This window comes from Melospiza georgiana, chromosome 21 (genome assembly GCF_028018845.1).
Source record: "Melospiza georgiana isolate bMelGeo1 chromosome 21, bMelGeo1.pri, whole genome shotgun sequence".
Taxonomy (NCBI): domain Eukaryota; kingdom Metazoa; phylum Chordata; class Aves; order Passeriformes; family Passerellidae; genus Melospiza; species Melospiza georgiana.
The window spans coordinates 6551036-6575443 of NC_080450.1; the positions used below are offsets into that span (position 1 = coordinate 6551036).

The following is a 24408-nucleotide window of genomic DNA, read 5'->3' on the forward strand; positions in this document are numbered from 1 at the left end:
TGCTGGAGGGGGATTGGAGCAGCCTGCGATAGTGGAAGTTGTCCCTGCCCATTGTTCTTTCAGGCTCTTTCCAAATGAATCCATTCTATAACTGATTCTCTAATTTCACTGCAGTAAATTAAAGAAGTGCCATCAGTATTGGTAGTTTCAACAACACAAAAACTTTGGATATCCACTGATTTTCCGTGATGTTCTTCTCACATTTATCTCCATTTTTTTGATCTCTATAACCATAGTCCAAATTACTTTTTCTTTCTCACTTTGCCCTGAAACTTTAATGTAATGTTTAGTTTATTTGCCTTGATATTATTCATTGAGATTACTTCTGAAATTCCTAGCCTGTGAATAAGGAGCTGAGATGGAAAAAAACCAAAACCAACACACCAGTATTTTGTCAAAGATTACTTAAGAGGTTTTCAGGTTATTGTTTCCATATGTTTTAGTTTAACTTTTTCAGCTAAATTACTCTTCAGTATTTCTTAGCTGTGCTTCCATTGTCTTTGTGTATTTTCCTAGTTCAAAGCACTACTGACAGTATTGATCAGGTCCCTGCAAAGCCTTTGCTAATATATAAATCTTCTCTTGGAAGACTTATGCAAATCTGTGCTAATATCATTGGTTGTATCATCTGCCAAACTTCTGACATATCCAAGTCATTCATGGCACCATGCTATTTTGGAATGATTTTATCAATACGTTTTCAAGCAAGACATGTAAATCACCTACATTTTTCATCTAGATTCTCTTCCTTTATACTTGCTGCTTTTTTAGTCAAAATACCAAAAACTGTCAACATTTTTCAGTGGGCCTGTAGCTCTTTCTTCCAATGAACAAGGTGTTCTACAGCAGTACAGTATCAGTTAAAGAATTGTCCCTTTTGTATAGTCTTATTTCAGTGAAGGTAGAAGACAACAAATTAAAAAATAAATCTTTTAACATATTCATTTTTATTTTTACAGCATTTCAAATTTCATGTAAACAAGGGACTTCCTCTGGAACAGAAAATATACTGTGAGATGTCACCAGGAGCTGTCAGCCTGGATTTGTTAGATCAAGATGACCAGATTTGCAAGGACAAATGACAGTCCACCAAAACAGCTAAGACATTGAAATGTCTTTTTATATTGAAAGTTTTTCTTGTAGTCTGCAATGCAATTATGTGGTAGTTAGAAACACTCAGAGTAATGCCTTTTCCCTCTATTATGCTTAGAGTGAACAGATATTTATGCTACCTGCCCATACCTTTTGTCTTCCTGCTCTGTTGAAGCTTATAGGGAACTGATGATGACTTTAGCATCTCTCAATCACACAGTGTCAAATAAGATAAATCTGGACACATGAATTCAGCTTTTTGTTCCAGCTATTTAATTATGCTGTTACTTTGTTCTCATATTGAAACCATCATTATTTAAATCTCATTCCATAATGAAATGCATCTAGTCACAGATTGTTGGAGTTTAATAGGTCCTTGAGTTCATCAGATAGTTGAATGTTTCCTACAAGACACGAGGCTGAAGTCCTCCCAAGCTATTAATTAAGCTGCCTCTAAATTATCACCTACTTTTGAAAGAAATAGAACTTCCCATTCCTGGCGAGATGCTGGCATTGCAGGAGCATGTTTTCAGCACTGCCACTGGGATGGCACGGTTTCTGTCATATGATACATCTTTGGAACTATGACTCTCCTTGCTACTCAGGTGGACAGAGCATGCCAGAACACCATTAATATACTTCCAATTCTCCACTCAACTCTGAATTTTCTGAGTTAACTCAAATGTCAGACCACATTCTTGAATACACATAGTACTGTCCCAGCTATGCTTGTCGAAAGTTACCTACTGTTGAGAAGGACCAGAGCTGGACCAGGAATAAATATACTGAAGAATTTAAGGTTTTTTTTAATGTATCTTGTTGAGATCATCCCCACTACGTTGGATCCTGGATCTTATGAAGCAAATACTGCAGCATTGCAAACTTCTGCTGTGCTAGCTCAGCGTGATGTTATTCCTTCTGTGCTTGTACATGGAAAGAGACTTGAGAGGGACAAGGAAAAGGGTTCAGGTATATATCACCCTGCAAAGGGTAGGCAAATAGCAGCAGACATTGATATCAGAGAGAACACACAAGAAGAAATTAAATTCTCCATCCATCCCCTGCTGAGTTTCCATTAAGTCCTGGCAGCAATGGGAATCAGCGACTTCTTTTCTCAGCTGTTGCTGTAACCTAAAAAGAGCCCTGAAAGGCTCCCCTGAAGGTCACATTGAGAAGACAGGTCAGTGCTGCACTAGATGTGTGGCTTATGGAAAAGGCAGCAGGAGAGTTTCTTTTATGACATACATTTTATCACATTTTAGAGGAGCTCAGTACAGAGGCATTTTCCTCAGCTTCCCTGGCAGAGCATAGATAATTCTATTCTTTTCTCTGCACACTGAAAATTACCTGAATTTTTGATTATGCCTGAGTGCATATAAGCATCATCAGGTTTAAATTTTTACTACTCTTTCTAAATTGATTTCACTCAATGTGAAGAAATTGTGTGAGGGTCCATAAACTAAACAAAAGTTCTTCATCATTATGTATTTTGACTTTTTTGCAGTCTTTGGACAATAGAAAACAATCAATCACGAAAAAAACCACAAGTGCCTGTAATATGAATTTAAGAACACAATTCAGTAAAAAGATAATAAAAATATTCAGAATATTTGAAAAGACAGAAAACCACTGTAACTCTGTTTGCAATGATAGAAGGTGTCACCTGAGTTTAGGACTGTGCAATATACTGGCAAAGAGTATGTTGCTCATGCATAGAAAAATTGTAAAGCAGTAAGAATTAGAGGTGAATATCCATATATACTTACATTTAGATATTGTAGGACTGTTGCATATCACAGTTATGGATGTTATATTGAAATGTACACAGTACCGTATTTTTTCCTAAAGTAAAATTGGGAATTTTACATATTGAGCATAGTTTTACTTCACCTTTACTGCAATAACTTCAGAAATTCCTTCACAAATTTTTTCTCAAAGAATATATATGGATCTATTCTGCTATATAGCTGTGGAAAGATACATAGCAGAATAACATATAATATATAGCTACATAACACAGGTGACAGTTGTGTCCTTCTGGGAACACTGACCAAACACCCTTGGCCTTTGACTAAATAAAACTTGATTTGCAGCTAGAGAAAATGTCATCTGACTACTGAGAGGAGATTAGGGAGCAAGGAAGGAATTCTTTCTCACAGCCTGACTCTCATGTGAGAAGCTACCTTAGGTCCCAGCCTGACAGCACTGCATAAGACAGGCTTGCTACATGCCACTGAGAGCAGGACTTAACAGAAAGGCAACAGCAGCTACTCAGAGAAGACCTCAAGGATAATGGTCAGAACCCCAACAAACCCAGCCTCCAGTAGTGGCACATTTGTTACTTCTCTGGGAATCCTATCCCTGGGTTCATCATAAAATATTTCTATCTGTCATATCTATCTGAAATCTACATTTTTTCAGCTTAAAACTGGTGCATCTTGTGCTTTAAATTCTTTGCTCTGTCTTTCTTACAAGCCCCCACAAGTATTGAAGGGCCTCAAGAAGGTGTCCTTGAACCTTTCTCATCTCCAGGCTGAACAACCCCAATGACTGGACATGGCAATTACTGCTGTGGTTCAGTGAGGGTGGTGGTGCTGTTTGGTCAAAGGTTGGATTCTGTGAGCTTGGAGGCTTTTCCCAACCATAATGATTCTATGATTGTGTGAAGTAGCTCAGCTTTTCTTCATAGGAGGGATGTTCCAGTTCTTAGTCCTCCTTTGGAACCACTCTGACTGCTCTAGGACTTTCTTGTGATGGTAACTTCTTTTCCAAGTGATAGAGGAGCCAATATGGAGGAGGGTTGTGTTGGACCTTGTTATCACCAACAAGGAGGAGCTGGTGGGGAATGTGAAGCTCAAGGTCAGCTTTGACTGCAGGGACCATGAAATGGTGGGGTTAGAGATCCTTGGGGCAGCAAGGAGGGGACACAACAAGCTCACTGCCCTGGACTCCAGGAGACTTTGGACTTTTCAAGGACAACTCAGGAGTGATGCATCCCAGTAAAGAGGAAGTCAGTTAAAAATGCTAGGAGGTGTGCATGGATGAACAAAGAGCTTGTGGATGAACTCAAATGCAAAAAGAAGACCTAGAGAGGGTGGGAGCAGGAACAGGTATCCTGGGAAGAATATAGAGAAATTGTCCAAGCAGCCAAATAGCAGAGGAAAGCTAAGGCTGTGATAGAATTAAATTTGGCCAGGGACATCCAAAGCAACAAGAAAAGCTTCTGTAGGAATGTTGGTGATAAAAGGAAGACAGGAGAATTAGGGCCTCCTCTGGAAGAAATGGGGTCACCTCATTACCTGGGATCTAGAGAAAGCTGAGGTACTCAAGGAGGTTTTTGCCTCTGTATTAACTAGCAAGTGCTTAAGCCACATCATCCAATTTGCAGAAGGCAAAGGCAGGAACTGGGAGAATGAAGAACCACCCACTGTAGGAGAAGATCAGGTCTGAGACCATTTAAGGAACTTAGAGGTGCACAAGTCCATGGGTCCTGATAAGATCCATCCACAGGTCCTGAGAGAACTGGCAGAGGAAATGGCTAAACCACTATCTGTTATACTTAAGAAGTTGTGGCTGTCTGGTGAAGTTGCCACTGTAGAAGGGGAAACAAAACCAGAGGTGTTTAATATCTCTTTAGCCAACAGGAGCAGTGGGTTCAGGGACATCCTCAGCAAGTTTGCCAACAACACCAAACCTCATGCTCCGTGTTGAAAGAAGTATGGGTATTCAAATGCCATAGACTTCTACAAGCCCAAATCTTTACCTCAAGATTTCTTTTATTTATGGTACAGATTGACAGGTCAAACTTGGAAAAAAAGATATAAGAAACAACTGAGGTCCTGTCCTGGATATGGGTGCTTTTTGATTAATTCAAACATCATCAAGAAAAGAAAGAAACATCTATTTTTGAGCTGCACTGATCTGCATAACAGAAATCACAGCACATCTTACAATACTCAGCACAAATTCATGCACAGGCTTATTATTCTTTCTTGGAGAATCTCCCACTTCTTTTGCAATTTCTAGTGCACAGATTGGTATATCTGCACTAATGTAGGTATGCTTCTTTTCATGTATCAGAAGTGACCTCACATCACTCTCTGAGACCTACCCCAGTAGTTCAGCTACACCCCAGGCTCTTATTTCTGTGACAAAATCTTGCCCTGTCTATGACTCTCAGGCACCAGCACTATCACACTATCACAGAGATTGTTCCTCTGCTTTCAGAATCTTACCAGCACATCCGCCAAATGCTTTTCATAATACTTACTTCCCCTTAGTGGCTTGCCCAATGTATTCCTCTAAGGCATTTCTTACAAGATTCACACCATTACAAGGGAAAGATAAAAGCTGACATTCCCATTGTACAGCTGGGGTAGCTGCAGCCCAGACATACCAAGCAATCCATCCCAGGTTGTGCAGTGAGTCGGTGGGAAAGCCAGCAATAGAATCCATAAGTCCTGAATCCAAGTTCTTTAAGTGCTTCAACTAGTCCAGATTCCCTCCTTAACACTCCTGTCACATTATTTATAGGAGATGTATTCATATAGCCACCAAGACATCAAAATTTTCTAATTATATCTACTCATGTCAAATGACAATTATGCCCTTAGTTCAGTTTGCCAGACAATGCTTAGCCAGAGAGGGTTTGCCAAAATATTTTTGACCGAAGAAAGAGGAGGCATCTGGAGCATCTGCAGGCGAGATCGTATAAAATGTCCCTGCAACACGTCTGCCCTGGCTCCACAGAAAGCTCCAAGGTAAGGGATGGGGTCTGCAGGCTGCAGGAAGGGGATGTCAGCCTAATGTGCCCCCACATTCCTGCTGCCTCTGGTGCTCCTGTGCAGGAGGGGACTCCATTACAAATCTCTTTTCAAGGCACCTACCTGCATGTTTTCACTCTTGATTTTTGTGCAGCAGCAATTTGGGAATTGTCATTTCTGTTTTACAGCACTGATCAGCTGCCAGCTCATAAGCCACACATCTGGTGTCACGAGAGGTAAGAAGCTGATTTACCAATTTATAGGAACAGAGACAGATCCTTTTGGGTGGGGTGTGTGTATGGCTGAGTGAATGGTCACTGCTTCACTGTATATTCTTAAAACCACTGTAGTCACAGTATAAGGTGGTGGGATGCTGAAGGTTGGTATGGTTTTCAAGTGAATTATTGAATCATAGAACAGTGTAGGTTGTAAGGGATCTCATAAGGTCATCTGGTCCACTCTTTAAGGAGCTGTGTTTGAAGTCTCTGACTACTCATAGCAGGCCAGAAAATCCCCAAGGGGACATTCTTCACTTCTGCTTAACTCACCTAACAGGGAGTGAGGAGCACTGCCTTCCCATCACTGCTGTGTAACTGAACTAAGAATACAGTAGGAAAACTGCAAAATTCAGCATTTTGTCGCAGCATATGTAATGAGATATTTTGTCTGAAATTTGCCATGGAATCACTAAAGCAGTAACAGCTGTAACATAACAAACCAAGCTCTGATTGTCACCTCTGTAAAAGGCAATGCTGCCCTTTATTCTCTGCTCTGCTTGTTTTCTACCTCACAAGAAATGGAAGACGCAGCCTCCCTCCTCTGGAAGCCACTACCTGTTCCTCCAGAGACAAACAAAGAAATATCATGTTATGTTTTCTCATTTTAGTAAAATAAACACAAGATTAAATGTTGTGTCAATATCAGGTACCTAACTCTATACAAAAAGAGATATTTAAATGTTTTCCTAAGCTGCCCAGTGTTTGGTTTTGCTTTTTTTTTTTTTTTTTCCTCAGGGCAGAGGAAAGAAAATATATATTTCAGATAAATTAATTCAGGCGTTAAATTCCTTACTTTTAAATACTTCATCACAGCTTTAAGTCTTTGAACTTTGTTTTTCTCTAAAATTCTACTAATTTTTAAAAAACAAAAGAAAGTACTAGAAAAGGAGCTATCTCAGTGTGGTTTGAACAGCACTAATCTTAGACAGTCATGTTGCAATTTATGCCTGGATTCAAGCAGTCAATAAAATTAGAGAAAATTTTATTATTAATGCCATTATAAAAAAGTTATAAATACTGAAACTGAGTCATTAAGAAGCTAGAGTTTTCAGTGTGCAGTTCAGACAGTGGAGTATGAGCATTCTGATCTTTGTAAAAAACAATCAATTGTGAGAAAACAACATTATAATATTTCCAAATTAATTTTAAGAGTGCTTCAGCAGTTGAAGAGATTTTTGAGGTTCTTAATTCCATAGTACAGTGCCTAAATAGTTGAATTCTAAGTATCTATAAATTATTTAAATTTGATTTCAGTAAAGGCCAAATAATCTCCTTAAATATAATTTTGACCTTTTCCAAAAATATTGAATTGCACCAATGCAAAAATTCGCAATTCCTTCCAAAAGGCTACAAGCTGTATTAATATAGTTTCTTTTTCTCCACAACTTCTCTTTTCTTCTCCTAACAAGTGCTTACTTTCTGGCAAATTTGAGTAACATATCTGCTCTTCCACAGTGTTCTCTGCGGACAAGCCCCTCCATAAACCGCAGCCATGTCTACGGACGCGGAGATGGCCATCTTTGGGGAGGCGGCTCCTTACCTCCGAAAGTCAGAGAAGGAGAGAATTGCAGCCCAGAACAAACCTTTTGATGCCAAGACATCTGTCTTCGTGGTACATGCAAAGGAATCCTTTGTGAAAGGGACAATCACAAGCAAGGAATCAGGCAAAGTCACTGTCAAGACTGAAGGGGGAGAGGTGAGTCAAAAATAAGAGTCAAGGAAATCATATGATCCCCACTCTGGTTTTTTAGCTGACATGTGTATCCTTCTTCGTCTGACAGACCCTGACTGTGAAGGAAGATCAAATCTTCTCCATGAACCCTCCCAAGTATGACAAAATCGAGGACATGGCCATGATGACCCACCTGCACGAACCCGCTGTGCTGTACAACCTCAAAGAGCGTTACGCAGCCTGGATGATCTACGTAAGTGGCAGCAGCAGCTTCCTCTGGGCAGCCTCAGGAGCTGCTGGGCCAGGCTCAGGGCAAGCCAACATGCTGTGTCCCTTCCTTGCAGACCTACTCGGGTCTCTTCTGTGTCACTGTCAACCCCTACAAGTGGCTGCCGGTGTACAACCCCGAGGTGGTGTTGGCCTACCGAGGCAAGAAGCGCCAGGAGGCCCCTCCACACATCTTCTCCATCTCTGACAACGCCTATCAGTTCATGCTGACTGGTGAGTGGCTCTGTCTTCCTCAGGGGCCCTGGGCCACTAAATTCTTTTAAGGGATACCCTATCTCAGCAAAGTGAAGAGACTTTTTCAAAGTTTTCTTGGATCTGACATACGCATCTGTTGGAGTTTGCTATCTTCATAGTGCTCTTTCTACTCTTTTAAATGAAAGATATCTCTGTACTCAGTGATGTGCTTCGCTTGTTTGATTGCAGCTGACATCAGGCAAAACATTAGACTTACCTGACTATGTTTCATTCTTCCTCTGTTGTTCACTGAGTTTTATGTACTGTGTTTTTCCTTGTTCACAGATCGTGAGAACCAGTCCATCCTGATCACGTAGGTACCCCCCTGCGCGGGTCCCTGCGGGGCTGCCCAGTGCCAGGGCCCCTCCTGCCTGACCACGCACCCTCTGCTTCTCTCTTGGCTTTGGCAGCGGAGAATCCGGGGCCGGGAAGACTGTGAACACCAAGCGTGTCATCCAGTACTTTGCAACAATTGCAGCCAGTGGAGACAAGAAAAAGGAAGAACAATCATCAGGCAAAATGCAGGTAATTTATTAGATACATGTTGGGATCAATGCTTTCCTTTCTTCCTGACATGATTTTTGGAAAGGATAACTAGCACTGATTATCACCCTGCAGGGAACGCTTGAGGATCAAATCATCAGCGCCAACCCACTGCTGGAGGCCTTTGGAAATGCCAAGACCGTGAGGAACGACAACTCCTCACGCTTTGTGAGTTGCTTAACAAAATAATTCCTGTAACACAGTAAACAGGAGTTTATGTCAGTATTGTTTTCTGTTCAGCCATCATGTTTTCAAGAGTAAAACTGAAATTTCTTACCACAGCTTTGCCGCTTATACTAAAGATCATTCTCCAGATTTCACAACACAAAAATTTAATTCTGTTTTATATTAAAATGCAAATAATACCATGTTATGTGGTGTTTCTCCTAGAACATACTGTAATGTTAAAAAAGAGCTCTGTTTTTTTTTACTTACATTTATACTTATTTTCTAAGAGACAGATAAATTGCAGGAAAAAAAGGAAGGCTAGAAGAGATGAAAGAAAGAAAGAGAGAGAGAGAAAGAAAAAAAGAAAGAAAGAGAAATAGATTTTCTAATTGAATATTTACTGTATTTCAGATTTAATTAATCAGAAATGAAGTTGTTTATTAGATCACAATTCAGATATAAGCAGCTCAACTACTTAAATTGGTATTTCCATATCATCAAGGTAATTCCTCTCTGTATGCAGGGATATAGTTAGAATAATTTGCTGAATGAAGTTCACACATTCTTTCTCATTTGTACACTCAGCATACTTAAAATACAGTTTTGCCACTGCTGATTATTTTCATGGTCAAAAATGAAAAAGATACCTTTATGTTATGGTGCAAATACAGAGATTTTAAGAAAATGTCTCTAAGTAGAAAACTTGTACCAACTTCTTTATTTCAGATATACTTTCTATGTAGTAAATATTAAAACACTTTTATTCCTTTAAAGGGCAAATTCATCAGAATCCATTTTGGTGCCACAGGAAAACTGGCTTCTGCAGATATCGAAACATGTAAGACACTTCACAGCAGTTTCCAATCCATCCATTCCCCCATCCATACAACATCATCTATACTGCCTTCCCTGTTTTCTTCCCATCTTCTCACTTTTCTTTTTCTTTTGCTATTTCTTCTTGTTTCTAACCAAATTTCCCCTCCAGATCTGCTGGAGAAGTCCAGAGTCACTTTCCAGCTCAAGGCGGAAAGGAGCTACCACATCTTTTATCAGATCATGTCCAACAAGAAGCCGGAGCTAATCGGTAGGAAGAATTACTAACTTGAAGGAAGATTGCTGAGTTTCTGCTCACACTGTTACTTGTAGGCTAAACTAAGCCTACATGACCCATCCTCTTATTTTCAGACATGCTCCTCATCACCACCAACCCCTATGACTACCAGTTTGTAAGTCAAGGCGAGATCACTGTCGCCAGCATTAATGACCAGGAAGAGCTGATGGCTACAGATGTAAGTAGAAATTCAGAGTATTGCAACAATTGGAATCTCCCAGACAAATGTTTTACTTTACTGTTCCTATTTCAGAGTGCCATTGACATCCTGGGCTTCAGTGCTGATGAGAAAACAGCCATCTACAAGCTGACAGGGGCTGTCATGCATTATGGGAACCTGAAGTTCAAGCAGAAGCAACGAGAGGAGCAGGCAGAGCCTGATGGCACAGAAGGTATCAGCAAAATCTTTGACTGACCTGTTAGAAATAGAAGTGGCAATAATAAATATGTATTTGGAAGATGGAGTAGAAATGTGTTTAGGTGAGATGGTGCATAGGTATGAAACTGTCATCCAAAATGCACTCTTTCTTCAATTACCGCTCATCGTTATCTGCACTACCAACTGCATATATGTCCAAAAATCTCTCCTGAGCTACCATTCTGAATCAGCATAACTTGCTTATGTGCTGAGACCCACTGAGAAAGAAAAGATTTTTTTGAAAAAAACTTGTTTCTGCTTGATACTTAAAGAAAATAAAGGTATTATATTTCATTAGAGAACTTCTACTTCTTTAATCACTTTTTAGGACAAAATTACTCATGAATTCCTGAAATAATTTTTCATAAATACATTGTTTCTAGAAGTTTCTGTGAAGATTTTTAAAGACAAATATACTCTTTAGATATAAAACATTCAATGCAAAGATGATTTCAATTGAATAATTATGTCATGGTTCCTCTGAGAGCCAGTAAGCAAAATTTGATCACAAGAACATTAAATATTGCAGCTGTTTTGCGAAGGGTTCATCACTCAAAGTGCTGCATGTCTTGCTAGCCTTAATTTTTCTATCTCCTTGTTCTTGTACTTAGTTGCTGACAAGGCTGCCTACCTGATGGGTCTGAACTCAGCAGACCTGCTCAAGGCTCTCTGCTACCCCCGAGTCAAGGTGGGGAATGAATACGTGACCAAAGGCCAAACTGTGCAGCAGGTAACAACAACCACTTGGTGACTGGGAATCTCTGACATGAATCACTTACTATTTGCTCTGGAAATTGTATTTTTTCCACTCCATTCTCCTTTTGTTTAGGTATACAACTCAGTGGGTGCCCTGGCGAAGGCTGTCTATGAGAAGATGTTCCTGTGGATGGTTGTTCGCATCAACGAACAGCTGGACACGAAGCAGCCCAGGCAGTACTTCATTGGTGTCCTGGACATTGCTGGCTTTGAGATCTTTGATGTAAGTAAGAGTTTAGGTTTGAGAGCTGCTCTTGAAGGGAAGGATGGTTATATCAGAGGACTTGTAAGTAATACTTCTCTGAATATTTAACATGCTAGTCATTTGTGATTTGATGCAGGAAAAAACCAAATCATTTTCTTCTCTAGGAGAAAACAAAATCCTCAAAAGTTCCATCAGTACAAGCACAGAGTCATTTTGATTGTGCAGAAGCAGCAAATAGAATTTTATATGTTGTAATATTACAACCGTTTGAGCTTAATGCTTAGGATTAAATAACCCAAAATATTTTGAATAAATTTATAAAAGAGTTTCTGTAGCAGAGCTAGGAGATGCATTTGCAAATATATAATGAGTTAAAGATGTTAAAAATGTTTAAAGAACCAAGGAATGAATAATTATTTGTTTAATCAGAGATATAACAGGTTTTCAATTTGGATACAAGAGCATGCACTCATCTTGTTTGCTGAATAAAAAAATGCCAAAGTATTTTATTGATTTTATCAGATTCACTAAAAAATCTGCTCTGAAAAAAATCCCTGATTTCTGGAGCTGCATATAAGTTCTGTTATGGTGAGGTCCTGGTAATACAGTTGTGTTTTTACTGCGGAGATTTATAGAGGGTGGTGGAGAATGATGAAGAATTTTGCATATTGATGCGGGTTTGTTGTTGTGGTTTTTTCCACTGGGCAGTTCAACAGCCTGGAGCAGCTGTGCATCAACTTCACCAATGAGAAACTGCAACAGTTCTTCAACCACCACATGTTCGTGCTGGAGCAGGAGGAGTACAAGAAGGAGGGCATTGAATGGGAGTTCATTGACTTTGGCATGGATCTGGCTGCCTGCATTGAGCTCATTGAGAAGGTATGTTTTTAATTCAAGATCTCATTGCTTTAAATTTCCAGTAGTTGGATTCTTGTATTTGGTTTTAAGTGCAGAAATACATCTTGACCTGTACTATTGCTAATTATGCATTATACATATTAGAAAGTCCACTGAAAACTATAGAAGTAATTCTCACAGATTCTCTGCATGGAAGGCATCTCATTTGTTTGGCTAAAGGATATTATCTTCAAAAGCACAGGGCAGTTCCTAAAGTAAATTGAAAACATTTTCTTTGGGTTCTGGAATAAAGTTATCTGGAAATGAATACAGTTATCTGTAATGGTTCTGTATGGTTCACACCAAAGCGAGTACAGTGTCTGACCTCTGAGAGGAAGAAACAGAGATTTCTTGTAGTTCCTTATAATTTGAGGTGCTGATTGAAAATTCAAATACACAAGTTAATATGTCATGGACACATTTGTGAAAAAAACTTTAAAATATTCTTTCTCCTCATGAACTTTAACATCATCATTGGCAAAGTTTATTTTTCAGCTTCCTGTCTTTTACTACATTCGCTTTGAGACCAGGCCATAATCATATATTCTACAGGCATTCTCTCTTGCTTGTTGAACTATCTTCCAGCCCATGGGCATCTTCTCCATCCTGGAAGAGGAGTGCATGTTCCCCAAGGCAACTGACACCTCTTTCAAGAACAAGCTCTATGACCAGCACCTGGGTAAATCCAGTAACTTCCAGAAGCCCAAGCCTGCCAAAGGCAAGGCTGAGGCCCACTTCTCCCTGGTGCACTATGCTGGCACAGTGGACTACAACATCACTGGGTGGCTGGAGAAGAACAAGGACCCTCTGAATGAAACTGTCATTGGGCTGTACCAGAAATCATCTGTGAAGACATTGGCTTTACTCTTTGCTTCATATGGTGGAGGAGAAGCAGGTTATTTTTCTAAATTTTCTTTTTCAACAATTGGGATATGTAAAGATATAGCAAAAAAGGTTATATGGGTATATTAAAAAATTGTTTTTTTCATTTTAAGAGGCTAGTGGTGGTGGTGGTGGTGGCGGCAAGAAGGGAGGCAAGAAGAAGGGTTCTTCTTTCCAGACTGTCTCAGCTCTTTTCCGGGTAAAGTATGGATTAATTTTCTATAAAGTAACATGAACAAAATGTCAAAACTGAGCGAAATGCACTCAGGTTTGTGTTCTGGCATTGGTTTTATAGAGAAGCGATACTAAGTCTGAAGTGCATTCCATAGTGATTTTTTGTTCAAATTTAGGAATAAGTCTTCATTTGGCTCTTTGAATTTCTTGCAAAAGTTCACTCCCATTTTTTGGGAAATGTTTTTTTTTTCAGAATCTGTCATGTAATATAAATATAAAAATTTATCCCCAAAGGGTTTGTGTTAGTATATTTATAATGTAGTGTTTTACTTCTTCCAGAAAAAGGCAAAGAATTTTAAACATTTTTTTAATGAGACTACTTCTCAACAAAAAGTCTATAGAAGGTTTCATTAAATCTAGATGTCAAATTTTAAGCTTCTTCTAATATTTATTATATTAGTTTCTTGGCATCTAGGTACAAAGCATGCAAAAGTAAATTTCCTTCATCTAAACTACTATGCATGATCCCACAGGAGAATCTCAACAAGCTGATGACCAATCTGCGGAGCACTCACCCCCACTTTGTGCGCTGCATCATCCCCAATGAGACTAAAACGCCTGGTAAGAAGCCCAAGATGAAAGATCCTGGCTCTGATACATCCATTCCCCTCTGCAATGCAATCTGTGCCCCTCATTTGTGCTCTGCATTACCAGGTGCCATGGAGCACGAGCTGGTGCTGCACCAGCTGCGCTGTAACGGCGTGCTGGAAGGGATCAGGATCTGCAGGAAAGGGTTCCCCAGCAGAGTCCTCTATGCTGACTTCAAACAGAGGTGAGAGCTATGAAATGAAGAGATAAGTCAGGTGTCCTCACCAACTGCTCTCCATCACACAACTGAGCTTTGCCAGGGTCTTTAAGTATGGAGAGATGAAATTCCAACTTCCTCAGCCTAGTTCTGCTGCAAACACTGCTCTTAGTTTCAGTAAAGAGAACATTCTTATGACTGGACATTGTCTTCCTCCTATTTGCTCCAATTCCACAGATACAAGGTGCTTAATGCCAGTGCCATCCCTGAGGGACAGTTCATCGATAGCAAGAAGGCTTCTGAGAAGCTTCTTAGTTCAATCGATGTGGATCACACCCAGTATAAATTTGGACACACCAAGGTACAAACTCCCCCGTTCACTGCCTGCCTGGGCTTTGCTCTCTCTACCTGACAATGATGTGCTGCAATATTGTCTCTCTCAAGGTGTTCTTCAAAGCTGGGCTGATAGGGGTCCTGGAAGAGATGAGAGATGAGAAGCTGGCACAGCTCATCACTCGCACTCAGGCCAGATGCAGGGGCTTCTTGGCGAGGGTGGAGTACCAGAGAATGGTGGAGAGAAGGTACACCTTCCTCTTCTTCAGTTAAAGTCATTTTGCTCATGGAAAAGTGTTGACACTTGTCTGACTGAGAATATTCATTGTACATTTTAATTATGCCTCAGGGAATCCATCTTCTGCATCCAGTACAACATTCGTGCATTCATGAATGTCAAACACTGGCCATGGATGAAGCTGTTCTTCAAGATCAAGCCCTTGCTGAAGAGTGCAGAGTCTGAGAAGGAGATGGCCAACATGAAGGAAGAATTTGAGAAAACCAAGGAGGAACTTGCAAAGTCTGAGGCAAAGCGGAAGGAGATGGAGGAGAAAATGGCCTCTCTGATGAAGGAGAAGAATGACCTACAGCTCCATGTGCAGGCTGTGAGTAACATATTTCTATACTTTTATAAGTAAATATGATCTAACACTCCTTTCTTAATACACTCTCAAATTATATACTAAGCCTTCTAAAATACTTTAAGCCTAATACCATGTAACTAAAGACCACATTCTTTCTTCGCACCATCTTACTATTGCGAGCTGTAATTTTAAAAGTATGAGCTTTTATTCTTCATAACTACATGTGTCCATGTGAGTTCATAGAGCTATATGAGAGACATTATGTGAGACATAAAGCCTTATTGTGGTCACTGTAGTTTATCTAGTGGAGCAGAGACAGTAGCTTGACTGATCTACTACTCTGCCTTAACTTTCATCAAAATGAAGAGCTGATTACGATTTCTTATAGCAGATGTCATCTCAACTCCTGCAGCTTCTACTTCCAGAAAACAAAGATACCCATAACAACTTACAACACAAGCATCATCACTATATGTCTGTCTCCAATGTCTTTTGGCCTCCCACAACCATAAAAAATATTTTGGCAATACCCTGGAGCTGAAATGTCTGTTTCAGGGAATGATGAATCTCATTCTATTGTCCACTGACACCAATGGCTGAGTATAAAGCTACTAAAGGGAGTTTCAAATATTTCCTTGGAGGTGGAGGTATTTACATGTCTCAACACTTCCACATAAATCTGAGTTTTGTATAATAAGACACAACCACTTTCTAAAGGAGAAAAGGAAAACATCAGTTAAATCTAAGTGACTTTCTTATATACCCAAAATAAATAAGTTGAAATAAAATGTAGCTAAACAGAGCTGTACTAAAGATGCAAAAGGTCCAACAAGAAAACTAACTAAAACCTTTTTCTAGATTTGTAATTTCCAAGGTAATTCCACAGTGTGTTTTTCCCTAAAAGTAATTTGAAAGTCTTGCCAATTCCCATAGCTTCCTACAGTACTAAATAATATTTTCTGGATTTTCCCACCAGGAAGCAGATGCTTTGGCTGATGCTGAGGAAAGGTGTGATCAGCTCATCAAAACCAAAATCCAGCTGGAAGCCAAAGTCAAGGAAGTGACTGAAAGGGCTGAGGATGAAGAAGAAATTAATGCTGAGTTGACAGCCAAGAAGAGGAAGCTGGAGGATGAATGTTCAGAGCTGAAGAAAGATATTGATGACCTTGAGCTAACACTGGCCAAGGTGGAGAAGGAAAAACATGCCACTGAAAACAAGGTACACACATTGGCAGGCACATAAAGGGTCATGAAATTACAGACTCAGAGTAAAAGGCAACTTAACAAAAGACATGCTGATTTTGGAAAATCTTGAGCTGTGCGTCTATCAGCATCCAAAATATAAATCAGACATAAAACCAGTGAACATGTTTTCTTCCAAATTTTAAAACATGCATATATTTGTAGGTGAAAAACCTGACTGAGGAGATGGCAGCTCTGGATGAGACCATTGCTAAGCTGACAAAGGAGAAGAAAGCCCTCCAAGAGGCGCATCAGCAGACCCTGGATGACCTGCAGGCAGAGGAAGACAAAGTCAATACTCTGACCAAAGCCAAGACCAAGCTGGAACAGCAAGTGGATGATGTAAGCACACAGACATAGAGCAGGAAGAGGACAGGTATGGAGTCCAAGCGGGCTGGCAGAGCCCTGATGGTCTTGTTGTGTTTAGCTGGAAGGGTCCCTGGAGCAAGAGAAGAAACTGCGCATGGACCTGGAAAGAGCAAAGAGGAAGCTGGAAGGAGACCTGAAGCTGGCCCAGGACAGCATCATGGATTTGGAGAATGATAAGCAGCAGCTGGATGAGAAACTGAAGAAGTAAGTGTGGCTCTGGGGCCCGTGAGTGCTGGGCTGCAGCACTTGTCTTGTTTCTTTGTGCTCTAACACGGTTCACTTGTCCCAAAGGAAAGACTTTGAAATCAGCCAGATCCAGGGCAAGATCGAGGATGAACAGGCCCTGGGCATGCAATTTCAGAAGAAGATCAAGGAGCTGCAGGCAAGTCTCTGTGCCTTTTGCCCTGCCTTGCTCAGGCTCAGCTCAGGCAGGAGGAGGGCATGGCTGTGAAGGGTCCTTGATGTTCTGCAGGCCCGCATTGAGGAGCTGGAGGAGGAGATTGAGGCAGAGCGAACCTCTCGCGCTAAAGCAGAGAAGCATCGCGCTGACCTGTCCAGGGAGCTGGAGGAGATCAGTGAGCGCCTGGAAGAAGCAGGAGGGGCCACAGCAGCTCAGGTGGAGATGAACAAGAAGCGTGAGGCAGAGTTCCAGAAGATGCGCCGTGACCTGGAAGAGGCCACGCTGCAGCACGAAGCCACGGCTGCCGCCCTGCGCAAGAAGCACGCGGACAGCACAGCTGAGCTGGGCGAGCAGATCGACAACCTGCAACGTGTGAAGCAGAAGCTGGAGAAGGAGAAGAGTGAGATGAAGATGGAGATTGACGACTTGGCAAGCAACATGGAGTCTGTCTCCAAAGCCAAGGTATGGAAAAATATTAAAAAAACCATGAATATAAATAATGTTGAAGTATATCCTTTAAAATTATGGATAGATTACCAACTAACTCATGTCTCTGTATGGAACTTGTTTCTAACCTTCTAACTCCAAGAAAAAGTCTATAACTTGCAAGTTGTTTCACTTTTTTCTGGTTAGAATCCTGCTGTTCATAATAAGAAGGCATCTAGTTACTAATCTTCTTTCATTCTCTGTGATCTCCACAGGCCAACCTGGAGAAGATGTGCCGCACTCTGGAAGATCAGCTGAGTGAGATTAAGACCAAAGAAGAAGAACATCAGCGCATGATCAATGACCTCAATGCTCAAAGAGCTCGTTTGCAGACAGAAGCAGGTTAGAGAGACTCCAGTATGTTTTTGCATGACTCCTAAACCAGCTTCTTTGGGTCATAAATAACAATTAGAATATTTTCTTTTATGTTTGCTTCCCCAGGTGAATTTTCACGCCAGGTAGATGAGAAAGATGCTCTGATTTCTCAGCTGTCAAGAGGCAAACAGGCCTTCACCCAACAGATTGAGGAACTGAAGAGGCATCTAGAGGAAGAAATTAAGGTTATTCCTGATTTCTTACCACTGGCCACTGACTATGCTTTTAGCTTTACACAGCCTAGTGGGGACAGGATCTGCTTAGTGTAAGCCATCCTGGGGGATCGCTTTTCTTTGTGCAATAAGTTTGATTAATGGATTTTGTCACCAGTCTTACATCTGTTCTTCATTGCAAACATTCCTCCAGCTGTCATGGTGGAATTGTGAAGTTAATTCATTGGAAGAGATTTCACAGGATATTATCACTGCTTGATGCAACCCCACTCTCCATCTAGGCCAAGAATGCCCTGGCCCACGCCCTGCAGTCTGCTCGCCACGACTGTGACTTGCTCCGGGAACAATATGAGGAGGAGCAGGAGGCCAAGGGGGAGCTGCAACGAGCCCTGTCCAAGGCCAACAGTGAAGTGGCCCAGTGGAGAACCAAATACGAGACGGACGCGATTCAGCGCACAGAGGAGCTCGAGGAGGCCAAGTACATGAGGAAGCAGAATGGGAAATGATGGGAGAAGACTGAAACTGGTCATGGGAAATTAGAATCTCTGAGAGTGGTCTAAGTCAAGAATAGGATGAAGGCAATAATATAGATTTGTAAAAAAAAGGAGAGAGAGGAAGGCAGAGAAAAAGTGGAGATAGGAAGAGAAAATATAGGCTTTAGGACTAGAAGTGCTATGACAGGCCTAATAGGTGATAGGACACAGCAAAGTATGGATCCTTACATATCTGTGAAAAGTGCACAGTTCAAAACCCTTAAAGTGACCAGCTGACCTCTCATGACAAGTATAGAACTGACATATTTCCAGGCTCTGATGTGCAACTGTGTTTGTTGCCTCCCAGGAAGAAGCTGGCCCAGCGCTTGCAGGATGCAGAGGAGCATGTTGAGGCTGTCAATGCCAAATGTGCCTCCCTGGAAAAGACAAAGCAGAGGCTGCAGAATGAAGTGGAGGACCTGATGATTGATGTGGAGAGATCCAATGCTGCCTGTGCTGCTCTGGATAAGAAGCAGAAGAACTTTGACAAGGTCAGTTGGCCTCCAGCACCAGCACTCCTGGCCAGAGCAGGGCCCTGTGATGGCCACAGCCCTACTCACCCCCCGTTTCTCTTCAGATCCTGGCAGAATGGAAGCAGAAGTATGAGGAAACGCAGGCTGAGCTGGAGGCCTCGCAGAAGGAGTCGCGCTCTCTGAGCACGGAGCTGTTCAAGATGAAGAATGCCTATGAGGAGTCCTTGGACCACCTGGAAACAATGAAGCGGGAGAACAAGAACTTGCAGCGTAAGTCCCTGGCCCTTTGCTCCTCCCTGGCCTTTCTCACAAGCCTGTCTGTCTGCCATGCTTAACAGCCCTGGGCCTGCAGGGATAAGATCATGGCTGGCACCTTGGTAGGCCAGAGCCTTTCACCATTCAGCTCTCTGCCTGACTATGGCACTTTTCTCCCTTCCTTGCAGAGGAGATTTCCGACCTCACGGAACAGATTGCGGAGGGAGGAAAGGCGATTCATGAGCTGGAGAAAGTGAAGAAGCAGATTGAGCAGGAGAAATCTGAAATCCAGGCTGCTCTGGAGGAAGCTGAGGTACATGACAACCACTGGCATCTGTAGTAAATAAATGAGGAAATAGGGCTGAAAAGGCCTGGAACAGAGTTACACTCTGTTCTGGCTGAGGAGTGCAGTTGAGATTTCTGAAAATATTTTTGATTTTTATCAATGTTTGTGTCCCCTTGTCCAGGCCTCCCTGGAACATGAGGAGGGGAAGATCCTGCGCCTGCAGCTTGAGCTCAACCAAGTGAAGGCTGAGATTGACAGGAAGATAGCAGAGAAAGATGAGGAGATTGACCAGATGAAGAGAAACCACCTGCGAATTGTGGAGTCCATGCAGAGCACTCTGGATGCTGAGATCAGGAGCAGGAATGAAGCCCTGAGGCTGAAGAAGAAGATGGAGGGAGACCTGAATGAAATGGAGATCCAGCTGAGCCATGCCAATCGTGTGGCTGCAGAGGCACAGAAGAATCTGAGAAACACCCAGGCTGTGCTTAAGGTATGTTACACTAAGAATGTGCACTTTGGGTTTTACTTTGTCCAATACTAGCTGCTGAATTCCTCTAGATACATTCTATTTCCTTAATGACTCTCCTTAACTGAAGAGCCCAGAACTGGATGCAGTACTCAATGTGAGGCCACACAAAAGAGGAATTGAGCTCCAGCTCTGCCTTGGCTTTCATAATACTATCCTCACACATCCTGGTAGCATCCTTATATTCTTCCAAAGACAGTTGCTGCTTTTTCTACCATCAATGCGTTTCCTTTTTACACTTCAGTTTGACCTGAAGGTCCTTGCTCAGCCATGCTGATCTGCCTCTCTTTCCTGATTGCTTACACATGTGAATTGAGAGCTCCTGCACTCCAGGAAAAGCATTCTTAACTTGGTTTTTGCTTCTTTATTCTTGAGAGGACTTTCTCAAGGGTTTACCATCCAGGAATTCCTTGAGAAACTCAAGTCCAGTCTCCTAAAATTCAGGGACTTAACCTTACTCTTCAGCTGTCCCAGATTCTCATGAATCAACCTCCAACTGAATTTTCTAAGTTACTGTGCATAGACAGACAATAAGTCCACATATAAATATATCCCTATAATTATATATATTGTACTACCATAATCATTATGGGACTGGTGGCAAATGCCATTGTGTGACAATGCTGCGTCATATTATAATTTCTCCTGATTCTTATAATTTTTTAAAATCCTGCCTTATAATTTCTCTTTATTCTCTACAGGACACCCAGATACACTTGGATGATGCTATCAGGACACAGGATGACCTGAAGGAGCAGGTGGCCATGGTGGAACGTAGAGCTAACCTGCTGCAGGCTGAAATTGAGGAGCTCCGGGCAGCCCTGGAGCAGACGGAGCGGTCGAGGAAAGTGGCTGAGCAGGAGCTTCTGGATGCCAGTGAGAGAGTTCAGCTCCTCCACACTCAGGTTAGATTCAAAATCTCATGTGCAATTTTTTTCCTTTATAGTTTTTCTTCTGTGTAAATTCCTAAATCAACTCCTGTAATAAAGTACTTTATCTGAACTAGAATTATTACACTCGTACAAAGAAATGGATTATGGCAAAATGAGTAAGAGTGCATGAGCAGCCAGAAGAGTTGCTTCAAACATCAATAATCCTCTGCTATCTACCTGTGTATGACCTGACAAGATACATCAGGAAGATATCAGATATTTATCAGATATATAACTAATATCAGATATTTAGAGGATAACTTTACATTGAAACAGTAAATTTGTTCAGTAATTGTTGTCTTTTGGAAATAACTGCACATAATTTTATTGTTCAACAGAACACCAGCCTGATCAACACCAAGAAGAAGCTGGAAACAGACATCGCCCAGATCCAGAGTGAAATGGAGGATACCATCCAGGAAGCCCGCAATGCTGAGGAGAAGGCCAAGAAGGCCATCACAGATGTGAGTTGGGCACTCCTGGCATTGCTGATGGTGAATGTACTCTCCCCAAAATATCTCCAGCCCCAAAATGGCTTTGACCCTTTGCTCTGATCAGGCGGCCATGATGGCAGAAGAGCTGAAGAAGGAGCAGGACACCAGTGCCCACCTGGAGAGGATGAAGAAGAACCTGGACCAGACAGTGAAGGACCTGCAGCTTCGTCTGGATGAGGCCGAGCAGCTGGCACTGAAGGGAGGGAAGAAGCAGATCCAGAAGCTGGAGGCCAGGGTGTGTAGGGCCGGGACTGTGCCTGAGGGAGTGTGTCCCTCCTTGGAGAGACATTGGCAGGGCAGCTGCAGGGCTGGGCTTGTCCTTGCAGGTGCGGGAGCTGGAAGGGGAGGTTGATGCTGAGCAGAAGCGCAGCGCTGAAGCCGTGAAGGGTGTGCGCAAGTATGAGCGCAGGGTGAAGGAACTCACCTACCAGGTAAGGCAGGAGCTCTCCTGCTCTCACTGGGCTTTCTCACAGTGAGTCACATTTTGCACACACCATCCCAAGGGGAATGGTTAAACTCACGAGTTGCAGAACCAAGAATTTACTCTCCTTTCCATTCGCCAAACATTTTAGTCTGAGGAAGACAGGAAGAATATTCTGAGGCTGCAGGATCTGGTGGACAAGCTGCAAATGAAAGTGAAATCCTACAAGAGACAAGCTGAGGAGGCTGTAAGTATTGCTTGGAGAATGGGCAAAAATTCGATTAGGGCAGGACACACATTGAATCAAGCTGAATACCAGGAGGAAGGGTATTAAGGAAACTCCCAATATGCAACTGTCTTGGCCATGCTGCTTTGTTATCATGTCATGAGGCCTTGGTGAGCTCTGGGCACCCTGCAATCAGGGCATTCATTAAGGGAAGCTCTGCAGCCTGTTTCACACAGGAGGCCAGAGTAAACAAACCAGGGACCACACCCAGTGACTGACAATTTCCTGAATCTCTGCTACTAATCAGCAGCAGAAGGCTTCCTGGTCTTCCTAGCCCCGTAAGTTGTGCTGACAATTGGGCAGGAAGTAGTGTGGGAATAAGTACAGAAATTATAAATCAAAGGGGTGAAATTGCTCCTCACATGTGACACAGTCCTGGTGAAGCTTGTCCCCGTAGGGTCCTGAGAAGGGGAGGATGAGGAGCTCTGTGTGAGGCTGATGTGTGAGCAGTGGTGGGAGGGGAATGGAGATTTGCAGCCCCACAAGGCTGACTTGCAGCAGGAGTGAAACCCCTGCCCTGTGCTCCTGAGCTCTGATTCGCTCTGCTCTCACAGGAGGAGCTGTCCAATGTGAACCTGTCCAAGTTCCGCAAGATCCAGCACGAGCTGGAGGAGGCCGAGGAGCGGGCTGACATTGCAGAGTCACAGGTCAACAAGCTCCGAGCCAAGAGCCGTGAGATTCATGGCAAGAAAATAGGAGAGGAAGAGTGAAAATTGCATGAGGCATCAAAGTGACCTGAGGGCTGCACAAAATGTGAGCCCTCTGTCCTTCTTCAAGTGTTCATAAACATGTCTATATGTAGAGAATAAAGAACGTAGATTTAGTGGCATACACAGCAGAATCCGTGATTTTGGTCAATTCAGTTCTGCAGTTACACAAGTTTGGGGCACTTTCAAATGAAATATTTATTTCACTTTAAGCCTTGCGTAACAGTACAGCTTTACTTATCCCATCTCCAGTATTTCTCCACTCTGTCTTACTTGCATTACCAAGATGGGAATAAGACTAATTTAATTTCCATTCTGGGAGAGGATCAGGACAAAGGCAGGACAAGCACCTTTTCTGTCCTGGCATAGAAAAAATTGGTTTTCCTTTGTGCATTGTGTTTCTACATGGGTACAGTACTCAGAGGTTCTCATTGATGGTCCCATTATCACTTGGGCAAATGGTATTTAGAGGGAAGTTTTCCCAAGGGAAAACATCTGTAGTCCCAAAAGCATCTGTATGTCTCCGAGTCCTTATGGAGGAAGTTAGGCAAGGAATTATCTGTGCCTTAGAACAAGGCAAGTGAAGGCCAGTAACTCTTGGAAGTGGCTTCTTACTGAGGAAATTTAAAGATCATGCTACCTTGTTAATAACTTCACAAATATGATGTTAACATTAAGTTTCAAAGAAAAACAAATAATGTATTATTTGGATAAGAGGATATTGCAGTGCCTTACTTCCTCTGTGAGGCAGAATAGCCAATACTAATATGTTCCAGTTGTAAATTAAATTGAACTTAATGAACAGCTTGGTAGAAGTGTGAATAAGAAGACAAACCCCAAGCAGTGTAACATGTAGAGCCACCAGAACAAGTGGGAACAGCTGCACTACTGTATAGTGTTTCCAGTACTGAAATGTATGAGTTTTTGTGCTAAGGAATAATTAAGAGTAATGTACAAATACAAAAAGCTAAAAGAGCTGTTTTACATCATGCACTGTAAGTCTTCAAGTAATAATACTGAGAGCATTACAACTTGAAAGGAATCATAAAATCTAACACTTTACAGAGACAAAAATTCATAGACGATGACAAACTGTGTCCTACCTCTCTGACTCTTGCAGCACTGGAGTGGAATGTAGATACCAACTGTATTTCAGTTGAACAGAAAAGAAACAAAACATCTACATAAGGTGTACTGGTCTGAAGTCTTAAATGACGGGCTGTTTCCTGCAAGGCAAGAAGCAATAA

At 41.9% G+C, this 24408-nt stretch overlaps 1 protein-coding gene across 1 annotated transcript; it reads left to right on the plus strand.

The window, feature by feature from the left end:
• Nucleotides 1–6041: 6041 nt before the first annotated feature.
• LOC131092208 (myosin-1B-like) lies at nucleotides 6042–23290 on the plus strand. The gene is made up of 39 exons (XM_058038808.1): nucleotides 6042–6091; nucleotides 7589–7829; nucleotides 7915–8058; nucleotides 8150–8306; nucleotides 8613–8640; nucleotides 8738–8852; nucleotides 8946–9038; nucleotides 9813–9876; nucleotides 10024–10122; nucleotides 10224–10327; nucleotides 10403–10541; nucleotides 11179–11297; nucleotides 11397–11546; nucleotides 12237–12407; nucleotides 13011–13320; nucleotides 13421–13506; nucleotides 14015–14102; nucleotides 14196–14313; nucleotides 14524–14647; nucleotides 14731–14867; nucleotides 14969–15224; nucleotides 16180–16422; nucleotides 16611–16787; nucleotides 16873–17018; nucleotides 17106–17196; nucleotides 17287–17676; nucleotides 17916–18042; nucleotides 18142–18260; nucleotides 18530–18726; nucleotides 19089–19272; nucleotides 19359–19524; nucleotides 19698–19822; nucleotides 19977–20285; nucleotides 21023–21226; nucleotides 21592–21717; nucleotides 21812–21982; nucleotides 22074–22178; nucleotides 22320–22415; nucleotides 23009–23290. The coding sequence occupies exons 2-39, from the start codon at nucleotides 7626–7628 to the stop codon at nucleotides 23162–23164; spliced, it is 5838 nt and encodes a 1945-aa protein (XP_057894791.1). The 5' UTR covers nucleotides 6042–6091; nucleotides 7589–7625; the 3' UTR covers nucleotides 23165–23290.
• Nucleotides 23291–24408: the final 1118 nt, after the last annotated feature.